This window comes from Dromaius novaehollandiae, chromosome 20 (assembly GCF_036370855.1).
Source record: "Dromaius novaehollandiae isolate bDroNov1 chromosome 20, bDroNov1.hap1, whole genome shotgun sequence".
In the NCBI taxonomy this organism is placed as follows: Eukaryota; Metazoa; Chordata; class Aves; order Casuariiformes; family Dromaiidae; genus Dromaius; species Dromaius novaehollandiae.
In genome coordinates this window covers 8443972-8459526 of record NC_088117.1, presented here as the reverse complement: position 1 = coordinate 8459526, position 15555 = coordinate 8443972, and the positions used below count along the sequence as shown (strand labels likewise).

At 39.9% G+C, this 15555-nt stretch overlaps 1 protein-coding gene across 15 annotated transcripts in view; it reads left to right on the top strand.

Annotated features, from left to right (window-relative positions):
* FNBP1 (formin binding protein 1) overlaps nucleotides 1-15555 on the top strand; it is a 103320-nt gene that overhangs the window by 41737 nt on the left and 46028 nt on the right. For all 15 annotated transcript variants that reach the window (XM_026101832.2, XM_026101844.2, XM_026101843.2 and 12 more), the window contains exons 5-6: nucleotides 10229-10291; nucleotides 11124-11228. In XM_026101832.2, the coding sequence (XP_025957617.1) occupies nucleotides 10229-10291; nucleotides 11124-11228 (168 nt within the window). The remainder of the gene's footprint in view (nucleotides 1-10228; nucleotides 10292-11123; nucleotides 11229-15555) is intronic.

The window sequence follows — 15555 nt, the reverse complement described above, 5'->3', positions numbered from 1 at the left end:
GTTAACTTACATGTCACCAGCTCTGAAAGGCATATAGTTGAAACATGATCCTTCCCTGCCTTGAACCTTTTTATCCCTGGAATGAGTGGGCATAAAATAGACTTCAGATGTTACTGGCCCAAATACTCATAACTGGGATATAAATGACTAAGCAAAGTGCAACAAGGGAAGGGGGAGTCAGGCTGTTGTATTTCATTTCCAGACGGCAGCCAAACCGTTGGTCTGTTATGGTCTGGCATGATCCATTTCCATGTTGGAAAGTGCGAAGTTCTCTTGCTCAGTTCAGCAGAACTTATGGATTTAGGTGTAGTCCCACTAAATGTTAAACAAGTGTTAAAGTGGTGTGCAGGACCAGAGTCCTGAAAAAGTACCATCTTTTGCTAAGTATAGTGGTAGTAGGATAGCAAGTCTGTCAGCAGGAGAATTAATTTCATTTGCAGAGTGGCATGTAATCTTTTAGGGACACTATGTTTGGGCAGCAGCATGGAAGGCTGTTTTACATATAGCTCTGAGGAATATTTTCTCAACCATTTCCATGACCTTTTATTCAGCATGGACTCTGTAGCATTGCTGTCTGCCTGTTCTAATCTTATGGTAGGCACAATCATAAGGGTTTTGCTAATGATTGAAAAGAGAGGAAAGGACAGGGCAAAAGGAACAGGAAGAAAAGACTCTGGAAAGCCAAAAAAAGAAAAAAAAGGCATTCTAATGCAGCATTCTTCTGTCACTTGTAATGTTTTATTTGCAATTGTGAGGGTATATAAACCCATATCAGTTAAAGCCCATGAAGTGTTTGAAACATCTATTAGACATTTAGAGTAAAATGAAGAGGGACTTGGTATCTTTCTTGTAAAGAATGTGAGCAGTAACTACATCAGGGTTTTTTGTTGCTGTTTGTGGACTTTTGTAGTAAATATGGCTCATGTAAATATCTAATGGATAAATGACAAGCAAATTATTTTAATATCAGGTGAGTGAGACCCAATACAGAACAAGCTTCAAATAACATATGGACTCTGTGGATAGTAGCCAGTGACGAGGGAACAGAAGAAGAAGAAAAAAAGTGAACTTACCTGCTGTTCCTGATAACTTAGCCTTTAACAGAAGACAGTTGTCAGTCATGGTGGTTGGTTTTGTGGTGTAACTTGAATATAAACGACATATACTGTGAATCATTGTCTGATTCCCATGGATTTCTCATCTGTGAGCAAGTGGTGTTGAAAAGAAAACTACTTTTGCCTTCAGGCATTTTTTGTACATAGTCTCTCTCACTTCATACTGTAAAACACAGAATGCATCGATCGTGCTGAGATCTACAGGAGGGGAAGGTGGTTGTTGTGCAAATATCACAGAGGTTTGATGGTCTGGCAAAACCTCTCATGTTACAATACCAATTTTGCAGGCAGAGGGCTCCTGCTCACTGCTTGGTATGTAATCAGCTGTTACGCTAGAAGTTGCTATCAGCTATAAGAAAAAACAATCATACTTGGGACTCGGGCCACAGGTAGGAATGGGGAGACCCACATTGTTGTCCACAGACTCTTCTATCATCTGGATTAAGTCATTCAGGTGTCTTAATACCTTTAAAGTGATACAAACTTACAGTTGTTTCAGTATGACTGAGACAGATAGGGACTCTTGCTCTTTTTGTCATAATTCTCCACCTGGGAGATAGGAATGATATACAGAGGTGTCATAAATGTGTAAAAGGTGTACTTGGCATGATGGCAGAAAGTAGTCAGGCAAATCTTATCAGTTTTCAGAGGTTCTGTTTCCAACAGGAACTTCTTTGAGATTCAGCAGGGATCATGCATTTAATAGAGGGCATGGGAGATGAGGGTAGTGATCTTTAAACACGTGGACTTTGCATGACTGCATTACTCCATTTCCATGGCCATTTAGCTCTATTGATTAAAGTGGAATTACACCAGCAGATAGGAGTCACAAATAATCATACTTTCTTGTTTTCCCCCTTGACCAATACAAACCATAAGCCTGTAAGTAGGCAACACAGAACCTACTTACTAGTTTGTATCAAATCTTACATTGGTTCTATGCTGGGTAAAATTCATCTTGTATCCCGTTTTCAGGTACGTTGGGTTTGTCTGAGTACTGTGGGAGGTGTAATTGATGGCTGCCTGTATAACGTTTTCCATATATGATAGTTGCTAATGCTGATAATATGGGAGGAAGCAGCTAATCGAAATCTGGCAGGACAGTCTGGAGGTTGGACAAGTGGGACAGTTTGCAAATTCACAACAGTTTCGCACTGCTGTTGAAAAGACAGATATCTCCTTTTCTCTCTGGTGTGGTTTGGAGCTGGAGAGTTCTGGGTTGCCTTTATGCTATGACAGATCACATGCTTTGTTGCATGATGATGTTTTGATCATCAGAGGGCTGTAAGAAAAATCACTCAAAGACTATTTTTGTGAAACTTAAATATCTGTAGCAGCAAAGGTCAATCAGTGCTCCCAGTTTTATCATGTTGTGCATCCCTCTTCCATAGGATTGTCCACCTGGATATTTACACTGTTACACATGGTTTTTTGCCCTTGCAGGGACTCTGGAGCTATGCATACATCCTGCTTGTTTTTCATGTGCAGGGTATGAGCGTGTAGGAAGGAGAACTCCTTGCACTGTTTCACTTCTTCCCAGATGTCCAGTGAAGTGAAACTCATCATAATACAGGTGCCTCACTTTCACTTCTTGCATTCTCTTGGTTTTAGTGCGTCTGTGCCCTCATGTGAGTAATCCTCATCTTCAACCAGGATCTTGATAGCTGCCTCAATGACCTTTTGGTCCTGTGCTACATGTAAAGGTCATGTCCCATCTACCTTCCTCTTGAGGCTGTTGAGGCCAGGTATGCATGACTGAATTCCAGCTGACTGTGGCAAGACCTCCATCACCAAACACAAATAATGTTGTTGTGAAAGACTGTTTTGGAATGGAAAAAAAGGAAGTGTTTATTATCAAAGTTTTCCAAACATTTTTGGATAGGAAACTAATAGCAAGATCCAGGCCAGCTGAAAAGTACAATGTGAACTTTAATTTGTTAGCAGGGTTAAAGTTTAAAGCACTGGAATTAACATCATTTTTTCCCCATTTTTGAAGGCCTTGAACTATGAAGTCCTTTAAGTTGACTCCTGTTTGTTTATTGAAAGATGGATTCTCATCATGGAAACAAAATGTAGTTTTGTAGTTGTAGCTTACACTTTCTGTCAATTAAGCTGAACGTTGCACCGCACAGCAACAACCTGTTGGCAGAGATGAAATGGAAGTTATCTTATTCAGTATTTTATATACCCGATGCTGGTCTTAATACATGTGTGTGGGTGTACCCATATGTTAGCACTACATGAAAATATCTAAAAAGTGGAAGCTATCTAAAGAATTATCTAGTATTTCTTTGCCTGTTGCGGCATCAGCTCTACATCTTCTAGTTTTCTTATCACTGCAAGACTTGTACAGAATTGTCACAGATATCATCTTTATGGAGGGTGGAGGCATTTGGTTTTGATGGCATCTCATGGTTTTGGATCAGTGGAAAAGAAGCTTGTTGGCAAGATCTGGAAGGCAGTGTTTACTAGGAACTAGAAGAACTAGAGGCCAGTACTGTTTTCCTTTTTTCCAGTTCTTGCTGAAGGATTTAAAAACCAAAACATCATCTCTTCTTCCTATGCTAGCTTTTAGTATTCACACTGGATCACCCTTTGAGAAGCCCATGGATTTGATCTCTTGCAATACTTCAGCACAGCTGAGTGCACAGCTTTTAAGGACATGATTAGTCCCATAGAAAGGATTTGAGGGTGGGGGACACACTCTCCAAATAAACTGGCATACTTGTATTTGAGCTCACAGAATCCATTGCCAGCCCTTCTGGCCTGCTGCCCTGAAGCCAGATGGTTCAGCAGAACCTCTCAAAGAGCGGGCCAGCCTCGCGGACTCCTGCCAGTCTCCCTGTAGCTTTGCTCCTGCAGAGTTGTTCAGCTGTGCTGTAGAAAGGCAGTGTTGCGCTGCTGGAGAATAAGAGCACAATGCATAGTTAGAAGAAATTACTCAGTTCTGAGTTAAGATTTCCAGCAAGATTTCTGTATAAGGACTTAAGCTGTCATATGTAGCATGAAACAGCATGTTGTCATAAATATTGCTGCCACAAAGTCTCTTTTAGCTGTATGCTCGTTTTCTTTTACCGTTCCTGTTGGCCTATCTCCCAGTAGGCATGAGCAGCTAGTTCCGTTTGTCCTGTGCAACTGATCTAGTCTTTGTCTGAAGCCTGAGAAACTTTGGTCTTAGTGGTCTGTAACTGTGATTCCTTTGAAATGTGTCACTTCAGGAGGAGACAATTCTGGTCCAATTAACATCAATTTAGATTAGATACTCATACATTCTGTGTCAGGGTAGACCTAGCTGATGGTTGCATATTACAAAGAGTAATACTTGCTTTGAAGATGGCCCAGGAGAATGGGGTTATACCACAATATTAAGAATAAAAGTGTGCAAATATAGTCAAGTATTTCATGTCACTGTTCACAGGACTGTCTTGCTTATGCTACTGTTATAAACGAGAGAGATAAGACCTCGAGCATATTGCTATTCTTGGAAACAAAGATCTCTTCTCTAGAGGCAGTTTCCTGTCTTTGCAGGTCAGAAGAAAAACATTCAACAAGGCTTATTGCAAAATTTAAACAAACTGAGAAAATTAAGGAAAAATAGTAGTGTTCTCTAATTTCAGTCTCTGTATATGCTTTAATCACTGGTCATTATTTTAGGAATCACTTGTAACAACAGAGTTTAGATTGAAGGAGGAATTGCTACGTTAACAGTACTAAACTCCACCGACTATTGATATAAACTGAGACTGCCAGTTATAAGTCAAAGGCAAGTGGTCTTTCAGTGTGACCTAGTTTGAACGCAGAAAACGAGGAAAAAAAGAAAATGAAGAGGCTTTGTTCTATATCTCTTTTGAAAATTCATAAATAGAATGTAGTGAAATGAACCATGTGCTGTGCATATAAATTAACAAAGATTATTTTTTGTCTACTTCTAATATAAACAGACTGTAGATACACAAATCTTAAATTTAATCCATGGGGTCAGTTGCTATTTACTTCCCTAGGAAAAGCAAGGCTGCTTTGTTATAGCCTTTCATAAGTAAAATGTTTCATGTGGTCAGTTTTTGATATGGCATAAGCATCGCTGTTGTCTTGCTGGTGTTCTGTGTGACTCGGGCAATCCTTTCACTTAAAATTGGACAGCAGTTTCTCAGCAAAATCATAGGATTGTAATATCCTTCACAAGATACTTTTAGCTGCATCTTGCTTTTCTACTAATGCGCTCAAAAGGTCAGCAAGAAGCCAAGAGGCATCTTCTACCAAGCTTTTGTTGTCAGCTCTTGTGAATAGTGTGGGTATTTTGTATACCAAGGAAGTTTAGCAAAAATATCCCACTGCTCCTTATTGTAATAGTGTTGGCAGTGACAGGCACTGTATTGTAGGTAAGTCACTAGCTGCTCCCAGCATTTCGATCGCCATGGGTGAAATCTGAGCCCAGCAAAAGTCAATGAGAGTTTTGTCTTTGATTGCGCTGCAGCCAGGATTTCTCCACAGCTGTTACAAACCCAGTCAGTATGGCAATGAAAAGAGCACACCAATTCATATGATTTGATTTAGAAATAAAAAGGAATTAAGCATACAGTGTGCCTTTACATGGGTTCCCTGTTCCTTCTAAAACTCTTCCTCCTTTACTTCAAATCAGTACTGTAACTGAGTATTTCTTGGGCTAAGAGGTTTTTAAAAAATATTCTTTATATTCTGAAAAGTTGATTAATCCACAGTCTTTTCATATGAGCAACTTAGTGTGCTGAAAATCTCTCAAGTCTCCATAACTCTTGTGAGATCACCCAAAACTTAAGATTATTGGGCCCTACCCTGTGAGCTCAGTCATGGATGGAGACATCCAGTGAAAATGTGGCCAAATATGGATGGTTGAGAGCACCCTGCAGCATCTTAGTTATACTGTGTTTTAACGCACAGAAAAGGAGGACAGCAGTGGTGATGCAGCCAGTATGGTCTGGTTTTGGATAATGTTATGTTTTAAGCTATTTAGTAGGTCTAATGCTAGGATAAATTACTTTTCAGAGAAATCTTAAAGTTGGTTTGCTGATTGCTTATTATATTTAGATGCCCTAAGTATAGATTAAAAGGGGATTTGGAGAAACAGAGCAATGAACATTCATAATAATAAAACTTCAGCGTGTACAGAATTTACCTGCTTGTGGTTCTTCATGTGAGCTGAGGTTGTAGCACGGGCCTCATAGCATCTGAAAATTGTGCCCTTCGGGGGAAGTCAATGGTTTTAGAACACTTTCCTTGTTATGTGTTTGTTTTGTATTTTCTCCTGTTAAAGGACTCTGTTTTTCATAGTCTGTTTCACTGTTTGGGGTTTTTTTGTTGTTGTTTGTTTGTTTCTTTAAATCTGTAGCAGAGCTAAGAACATGAATTTTTGGCATTGCTTTGATTGGGGTGGGTACAGAAGAAAGGAGTCTGGAGGAAATCGTGGTCCATAAACCACCACCCCACTGTTGCAGATGTCTTTCTGGCATGTATGAAGTGTGATGCATTAATTTGGTGTCTTGCTTGTAATCTGAGCATTTTTAAATAGAAAGCCTGATTAGGGTGCAGTTTGAGCGTTCAGTTTGGAAAGAAAGGCAATATTCTTTATCAACTGCTCTAAGCACATCACTGTGACTGTGCTGCTGAAATGTGTATGGCTGATTAGGGACGGTAGTTTTCCATATGACTTACTAAATCGTTTGTCATGTTCCAATTTTCTGAATCACCAAGTGTAGATTAACCAATTAATGTTTTATTTGATTAGAAAAGAAATCTTTAAATTAGAACTTCTATTTTGAAACCTCATGAAGGGAAAATTGATCTTAAAGTTATTTTTGTTAAATACTGAAACAAAGAGCAGGAAGACTTTCGCTGCATCAGAAGATTTTTAAAGTCTGTTAAAGGAAGTGAGTTTGCAGAAGTTGAAGATAGTACAGGGTTTGAGGAAACTGGAGGCTTCCTGTATGACTTTAAGCAGATCACTTAATTTTACTGTCTTGATTCTCTTATCTATAAAATGGGGGTATTAAAGAAACATAGGTAGCTGGAAGGTACTAGCTACTATCACTTAGATGCTTTATTTAAAAATGAATTTTTGGAAGATAGAAATTGTTCTTTGAGGATAAAGGATTTGCAGAAATAGAAGTATGCTCAATACGTACTATGATTATTATCACATGTGGCTGGCTGTCTCGTAGTGAGGATGTATATGTGATAACAAAAATAATTTTGGGTTCTAAACATATTTAGAAAATAGTTGAACTAAAACCTGTATTTCAGTGAAATCCTAAAAACTTGATGCACCTGTATTCATCAGACTGTCACTCCACATCATAAGACATTTTCCTCAGTTTTACTCTTTGATAATCCTCAATAATGCCCATTTTACATCTTCTTGTTCCATTCCTGCAAAGGAGCTTCTCCAAAAAGTAGCAAAATCTGAAAAGAATGCAGGCTTACTGCTTCTTTCCCGTGTAATTTAAGCAGTTTGTAGAGGTTAGTTTGCAGAGAAGGTAAATTTGGAAATAGAATGAATGGCTTATGCAAGATTAAAACTACATCATTGATTAGCTTGAAATGGTTTGAAAATATGAACTCAAGCTAGTTCTGTTATCTGGTGTGCTTTTGACTTCAGGTTTATCATCCTGCCCAGGGAAGATAAATTTAACAGTTGTGTTCTGTTAAATTAACCTGGCATTGGGGGGGGGGGGGGGGGGGAAGTGTCTGCCTGTCCCCAAGGTTTATGGATCATTGACAGGGCTAGGTTTCAAGCAGGCCAGCTGTTCCCAAATCGAGTCGCTCCATACTCTCCAGTGAAGTCGGAGACAGAACAGGGAAGCACGCAAAGGATGATAAAGGCTGGAGGCAGGATGTGCAGTCTGAAGACAGCCAAGTAATTTTACTTGCAGCTTCACTGTTAAAAACTTCCACATATTCCATGCTCATTAGCAAAATGTTTAAAAATGCAGTGTTAAATTGCAGTTGTTCTTTGGGACTGTTTTCATTGCTGCTCTAGACTCTTTTCCTAAACTCTTAATTACAAAGGCAAGCCTGAAATTAGGAGTATTTCAAAGCCCTTTAGCAAGGAAGATGCAGTAGCTCAGTCACACACAGACTTTAAAGGAAATGAGAATTTACAAAAGGAACCAAATTCCACCTAGAGTTCCCCCCCTGCCAAAACAATTTTACAGTTACGTATTTTTTTATGTCACAGTGTGGTGAATGAGTTTTTGGAGGAGCCTAGGATGGTGGGGAGAGGGCTGGAGTGCACAAGTATCACCAGAGTTAATGGCAAAGGATGGCTCAGTAGCACTGCCAGCCTTTCAGCTGTGTTGCCTTTTATGGCCTGGCTGCTTCACATTCAGTGTTTCCAATAGGTAGGAGAATGGCAGGCAGATCTGAGTGCTCCACATACCCATAACTATAAGCATTACTGACATCGTGCCTTTCTTCTGTGCTTCAAGAATTTTTACTTGAAGATAAACACAATCCACAAAAGCTGTAGCGTGCCCCTACGTTCGGCAGTAGGTAAGCGTCCCTGCTTGCAGAGTTGGGACTACAGGCGGTAGTAGCCGGAGCGCTCAGAATGATATGCTGCTCTTCCGCTCATGCAGCTAAGCTGGAGGTTATCATGATTTTAAGGCAATAGAAGTCTGTGGGACATTGCATGAGATGGAATTATGGTTTTCAGCCTGTGAAAGTGTACTTCTCGTATGTGCTAGGGCTGGCTTGTCTGCTGGAGTCAGAAAGGCAGCTAGGAAATGTCAGTAGCATGTTTACTCAAGAATCCTGTCTCTCTGGCATAGGCAAATACCAGTTGCTTTAGCGGAAGATGCAGGGAACCCAGTAGCAGCCAACTGAAGTGCTTGCAGGCACTTCTAACCTTGGCAGTTTGTGGCAGGCTACTGTTCTGAAGTTAAAGCTTTTTTAAATATAACAAACTGATACCATGTTGCATAAAATATATATAATGGTTGATGATGCATGGGCCTGAGGATGTATTAATTTTGGTGAGTTGTAGTGGGACTATTGGGCCATATGAGACCTAAAGCTTTCAAGTTTACTCTGAAACTGTACTTGAATAAAACATCCTGCTGGCCAGTAAATAATATAGCGGAAAGGCCTCTGTCTCTCTCTTCCTATTAGTGGTTTTTCTGTATTATTTATTTTGAAAGATGTTTTGTAGGGACAGCAACCTGTTCTAGCAGTCAGTTGGGGACTACATTAGAATTCATGATCTCTGTTTACAGCTGTGTTATTGACTCTCTCAGTGATCTTGAACAAATCGCCTCTCTTCAGGAAAAGCGAGGCATATAGAAGATAGAGGGAATAATATCTAAAGCGTATTAGATTCTTAGACGAAGAGTATCATGTAAGGGCTAGAAGTGGTTATTTAAACTGACTGACTAAAAGATTCTGGCTGCAAAAGGCAACTGTGCAGTGCTCACATAAGAAGTTCCTATGTTTTAAAGAACATTATCATTTAATACGTAGCTGACATTTCAGAACTTCTGTAGCACCTTCATGCATGCATGTGCACGTGCATGCACACACCCAAACGTATGGGAGCGGAAGGTATCTAGGGGGATGCAAAGTATTAAACACCTCTCAAAAGCAACAAACAGCCAGCTTCACAAATGCAGCCAGTAACTAGAAAGAAGAGATTTTCGTGTTGAGACTGAATGAAAATCAGGGCAAACATCAGTTGCTAGAATATGTCAGTCACTGGCATCTTGGTAAATTCCATGTAGAGAGAAATTTTAATTCAGCCCTAGTGTTCAGTCAGTAACCAAAGAGATCCTCTTCAGATAGAAGTACTTAAGATTTCATAGTATAGGAAACCAATAATTACGAGTTACAGTGAACAATACAAGGTAGAATTGCTAAAGGGATTAATTAGACTTTGTCTAAATAACTGCTATAATTGATGCAAATATACATCTGCAGCCTGCTGAGACATTAGATAGTCATTGTACACCTGCTCAATTTTCCAGAGCTGCAGAACACAGCTGTCAGAATTTCTGTTTTTTCTCTAGAGCTCCTTGAACATAATTGGCTGTCTGTTCTTTTGTTGTTCAAAATGTTTTCTTTTTCTTTTCTTTTCTTTTTCTAAACAGCACTTCCATGATGGCCGAAAGGCACAACAGCATATTGAAACTTGCTGGAAACAACTTGAAGCAGTAAGTGGAAACTTCTGAGAAGTGAATTTAAGCCATTTTTATACTGTTTTCATAGACATGGTTCCAAACATGACATTTGAAAAAAGAGGGTGTATGAATAAAAGCTCTGAAAACTGAAGAAACATGATATTTAAAACCCTGCTGTCTTAAATACACTGGGAGGCACGAGAGAGTCTGATTTAATGGTACATTTGGCTTTCCACAGGATCTGTGTGTATCATGAGTAGCATTTCATTTGATATGACTTGAAAAGTGTGTTAAGCGTTCCTGGAAATGCAGAGTCCCTAAGATCCTGTTTAGATGTTCCGCCATAAGCTGAATAGCTTCCGACTACATGAATAACGAATAGGACCATCTCTTGATTGAGGTGCTGTTCCTCAAAAGTAAATTCATCAGATTTTGGACCTCAGCATTCATTGCATCAACATGTGAGAAATGTGGAGAAGAGGATAAGGAAAGGAGACAGTAGTAACTAAAAGTCCTACTCATATATGTGTGCATCTTAATAGCTTGCTTGTTGTGTATTCTAAAATTGAGAGAGTTAAATGTAGGAAAGGAGTGATTTGGTAGACTAGCGCAGAAGAGGTGTTTGTGTTAATAGGGAAAACATGGAAATACCAATGATGTTGCATGAAGATTGGAGCAGAAATGTATTTATGGCAGCTTTGTTTTTGCAGTTCTTTAATATGAAAATACATGCCAATGTCAACAAGCTAGTCCTAAAATCTTACAATAGTTAAAGCAGATCAGTTTAGAGGCAGGGTTGCCCTTTAGGCCGATTTTCAAATCGTGTTCCTTTCTCATAGCAAAGGCTTCTATTTTTCTTTTTCAGAGTAAAAGGCGGTTTGAACGCGATTGCAAAGAAGCTGATAGAGCGCAGCAGTATTTTGAGAAAATGGATGCTGACATCAATGTTACAAAAGCAGATGTTGAAAAGGTAAGCCAGAGTGAGGGGAGACTATTTGTAAACGTGGATGTGGTAGGATCAATTCCTCAATCCTGCTGGTAGTACGAACCCTCTGAGGCTTAATGCCTTGCTTAAGTCAATTCATAGGCAGATGAAAAAAGTGATATCTCTGCAGGGACCTGCATTTGCATAAAAATTGTAAACAGATACAGTCAGATTTCTTCAGTGTAATGGTATCTCAGTTTAACATAGCTGACATGGCTCCAAAAACATTTATGCAAAATCAGTTTTAACTAAAAGCCCAGATTCTGTGACAGATAAGCTTTTGAGGATTCCCTGAAGACAACAGGTGCTTGCAGTTACCCACACGTTGTGTGATTCGGGTAGAACCAGACTTCATGCGTCATTGAGCAACACTTCAGACATCCTGATGTCACTAGTTGCAGTGGAATATTGCCAGGATGGCTGTTCTGATGCTAGGTTTACAGCAGGACAGCTTTTCATGTTGTGGAGAATACTGGAATTCTTGTTTGTCACAGATGACACGTAGCTTTATTTTTATTTCACATTTGCTGTCTGGTTGCAGAGCTGTTTGTGGCTTTTGTACATTGACCCGCAATTCAGCAAAGCTTCTGAGCTGATACTTAACTTTTAAACATACATTTAAATGTTTAAATGCTGTTTAATGTTTTCTCTCTTTAGTTTGATTCAGGATTGGATGTGCAGAAGGATGCACAGTGTTTAAACATCTAAGTCCAGAGATGCCCCTGTACTTTAAGAAAGCAGTGGGGAGGGAGAAGGCATGTTTAAATTGCTTCCGTTCTTGGTGTTCCACATCTGCTCAGAAGATGCAATGTGGTATTTCTGATCAAGATTGTTGCAATGTATAGGGATAGTTTTGTCTTCCATGAAAGTTTGATTCATATAGGTAGAAAATAGTCGGGACATTTGAGCAGGTCAAAACATGGTATTATATGCACATTTTAATGTGTACCCTGAAATAGCATAGAATTTAGCGCCTGTGGAAAATCAGACCAGAAGCACTCTCTCCATTTTACTCTTTGCTGAAGTTAAATTCTTGTCTCCTCTTGTGTAAAGTTCAGACCGTAGCGTCAGAGGCACTACTATTTTATATGAAGATCTCTAGCATTGATATCTCTGAGTTTACAAGGGATTTCTTTAATTGGGGGGGGGGGGGGAGGGGAATAAGGAGGGGAGCTCAAGTTTAAATATACCAAACCTTTTGCTGCAGGGGCAGGAAGGGAAACTAAATTATACATAAGGAATGACTTATAGCCCAAAATTTCCTTTGTAACATGCAGTTTCTGCTCTTCAAAAAGTCCACTTCATTCCACACTCAGTTAATTCAATCCTGGTAAACTATCAGGTACAAATTTTCCTTAGATCTGTGCAATCTTAAAATGTTTCTAGTAGGCTGAGCATCATGGAAGTTGGGCAGCAGGTAGCATCAAGGATGCATATTAGAAGTAAGGACAGTAAATGAAAAACAAGCTCAGAAAATTTCCTCAGAAGTGTTATTGAGTATCAAAGAAAAGATTACCCCTGTCATCTTATCTTTTGCTTGGCTCTTCATTGTAAATTCAACATAAAGGTTTAATTCTGTATCACCTTCTGGGTTTGCCAGGGTACTTTACAGGTAAACATGTATACAGTGATGTTGAAAATGTAATGCCACATGCACTCTTTCTACCAGAGAAAGATCATCTCTGTTTTATCTCTATAAAGTGATTCTCTTAGTTCCACATCTGTTTCTAATGCTGGCTTTTTTTGCCCGGAGTGAAAGGCTACATAATGGTTATGTATCAGATAATGTTAGGTAAATTCCAGTAGGCAATCTTTGCCCTTACGCTTTTTTCCTGTAGAATAGAGCAGAGGGACTTCCCTTCTGAATTTCCTTAGCTTTGTGTTGTGTGTATTTGTAAATTATTTATTGCAAAATAGGCTTGATGGCATCTTGAAGGCCAAGAAAAAGAGTCTGCTAAGGCAGTGATACGTGTTGGCTAATCTCTGGAGAAGGCATTAGTCAACTTCCCAGTTATGCTGTCAGCTGGTGGGGTAGCTGGAGAAGGAAAAGGTTATCAAAACGAGTGGAATGTGAAATAATATTACTGAACAGAGAGAACAGTGTTTTCTAAGCGTATGTGTTAAACTGGGTTCATCCATGTCAGGCTGTGAATAATACCCTTTCTTTGCTTCCCCTTGCCCATGTGACTGGGACTGCTGTTACATAACTCCCAAGTGCAAAATAGGATATTGTTTAACCAAGCACTGCTGTTTGGGGCAGCTCTCGCCGACTTGCTCCAGGGAGGTGCAGAGACTGCTCAGCTTCAGATAAAGCAAGATGATGACTTTTTCTTTCTTCCTCCTGTTGCAGTGCCTCTGATTTCGCTTGCCCCTTATGGCTTGGTTGCTGCAGTCTTGCTCCCAAAAACCCTTCTGGCCAGGAAAGCAGACAATTTGACTGTTCAGAGCCAGTGCCATTCACTTGTTGGCTGAGCAAGGTGTTTTTCAAGCAATGTGATCAGCTGCCCTCATTTCTTGGGCGTGAGTTTGACACTTTGGCTACTTTAGCTTGTACCTGCAAATATGAGAAGACACTAGAGCTTTTTTTTCCATCACGCATTACAAAGTGATGGCATTAGAATTCTGCAGTGATCATAAGGACAGGTATCTGTCTATATAAAACTGCAGCTCCCTTATGTACCTAATACTTTGAGACAGGAAAACCATATGAGGCTCTGAACTGCTAGCACTGCTGTCTTTCAACCATAGTAGCCTTTGAGAAGTGCAGCAGAAAATTCTGTGATAGAGCCACCACTTACCAGCACTTAAAATGGCCTTGCCGAAGGGATAGCTCTTGGCATTACGGTTTGCTAGGATTAAGTAACCAGAACAGTGGTAGAGAAGCAAATTAAGAGTTACTTTCCTACTTGTTTCTTCAGGTTCCAGGACTGTTTAACAAAGGGATGGTGAAAGGCCTCAGGTTCGTGCTTAAAGGCAGGGCTGGATGGGCAGTACAGGTGTTCTGCACCAAGGTCCAAACTGCTTATGCAGGACCAGCTCAGGTTTGATGCATGCAGGGTATATGCCATCTCTGCCCCTTCTATGGCTATTGCGGGTTTGTTCATCTTTTCAGCCAGCCAGTTTGGTAGTTGATATAAAAGATAGCGGGGTATTTAGCTTTGCTTACTCCCATCTCCTTTTTTGGTGTTGGTTATACAGAGCAAAAGGCTGTGTTCAGATCTTGGTGATGGTCACAGTCTTTATGCAGAAATCAAAAAAGGGGAGTAGATTTAGGACCCTTGAGCTCCTCTTCCCGTGTTTGCACTGAGTCTTTAAATTACAAGCCGCTGACATCCGCAGCGAGGATGTGCAAGTGTGAACGCACAGTGCGGGTTGGCACAAACGTTTTGTCAGCTCAGTTTAGCAGAGAGAGTAGAAAACCGTGTTGCAAAAAGATGTATTGTGAAAGTACATAAACTAAGTAAACTGTGTAACATGTTGATGCTAGCAGTGGGAAAGCTTATAGGTATCACTGCAGGCTTTAGCTTCCTTTGGATGGGGGTGGGATGTATGCTTTTAAAGGAGTTCTGTTTCAAAAACCACAGTGGAGTTGCTTTAATTTTTTGACCATTTGGGGAAACAGTCTCTGTCACCAGTGTAGAGGCAGTGTACATATAAGGAAGCACTCTATTGTTTGTTCCTTCTCTTTAGAGCTGCAATCAGTAAAAAGCTGACATCTTTATGGGATAATGTGGTACCCCGTGGGTCCGTGCAGACTTCATGTAATAAAAAAAAATAACCTGTTTTTTCTAAAGGTTTATTTTCAAAGTACGTTTTACAGAATCTGCTCTTAAAGAGGAAGTGGTTGAGGCCGACCATGTGAGGGGATGAGTGCTTTTGCTGCTTTTGATTTGCATAGCAATTGAGGGGGAGGATGACACTTTGCAGGAGATATTCAGTATCGGGCAGGGTCTGCCCATTTGCTGATGAGTAGCACAGCCATGTGTCGGGGTCCTGGATAATAATTGTTTTGCCAGAAAATAACATTCACTTCAGCTTTGATCAGCATAAACTGGGCTGTGCGTGAGTTCCTAGCACCGCAATTCTGAAGTCAGGGCTAATCGTCTAGTTTTTGTTCCTGTTGTGTTAGGAGGATTCCACCTCAAGTGGTTTTGAGATTAATGTAAATGTTTTGTGGATTTAGGAGGTAGCAAAAGACCTGAAGTGCAAACTTGACCTTAACTCTCACCTAGTAAGAAGCTCCTGACTTTGCTATAAACTTGTGTGGTTTGTTTTATTTTTTTTTCCTGGAGTATCTTGTTTTGTTTTTGTT